This window comes from Propithecus coquereli, unplaced genomic scaffold, assembly GCF_000956105.1.
Source record: "Propithecus coquereli isolate 6110/MARCELLA unplaced genomic scaffold, Pcoq_1.0 Scaffold74, whole genome shotgun sequence".
NCBI classification, from domain to species: Eukaryota; Metazoa; Chordata; class Mammalia; order Primates; family Indriidae; genus Propithecus; species Propithecus coquereli.
This window is the reverse complement of record NW_012153507.1, coordinates 5,368,343-5,368,740: the sequence shown is the minus strand read 5'-3', so window position 1 is coordinate 5,368,740 and position 398 is coordinate 5,368,343. Positions and strand designations below refer to the sequence as shown.

At 32.4% G+C, this 398-nt stretch overlaps 1 protein-coding gene across 1 annotated transcript in view; it reads left to right on the top strand.

The window, feature by feature from the left end:
* Positions 1 to 398, top strand: part of ASCC3 (activating signal cointegrator 1 complex subunit 3) — a 283,174-nt gene that overhangs the window by 109,724 nt on the left and 173,052 nt on the right. The window contains exon 11 of the mRNA XM_012661845.1: positions 19 to 139. Coding sequence (XP_012517299.1) covers positions 19 to 139 — 121 coding nt within the window. The remainder of the gene's footprint in view (positions 1 to 18; positions 140 to 398) is intronic.

The window sequence follows — 398 nt, the reverse complement described above, 5'->3', positions numbered from 1 at the left end:
TTGTGTTCTTTTCTGTAGATTGACCCAACTTTAAGAAAGCATCGAGAACAGTTGGTCATTGAAGTTGGACGAAAACTAGACAAAGCAAAGATGATTCGTTTTGAGGAACGAACTGGATATTTTTCCTCAACTGATTTGGGTAGAACCGCCAGCCATTACTATATTAAATACAACACCATTGAGGTATTATACTAAGCAGAACAAATGCAATAATATCTTTATTTTTAGATGCAAATACTTTCTAGACTTCAAAATGTATTATTAATGCAAAATAACAAAAGCAACTAAAAGAACAAAATGCATTTAACTTACATGAATTCAACAATATACCCCCAGTAAAGACAAGAAAAAAAAAAGACTTAAAATAGTAAGAGCCCTCTTGCCATCCTGTCCAATGA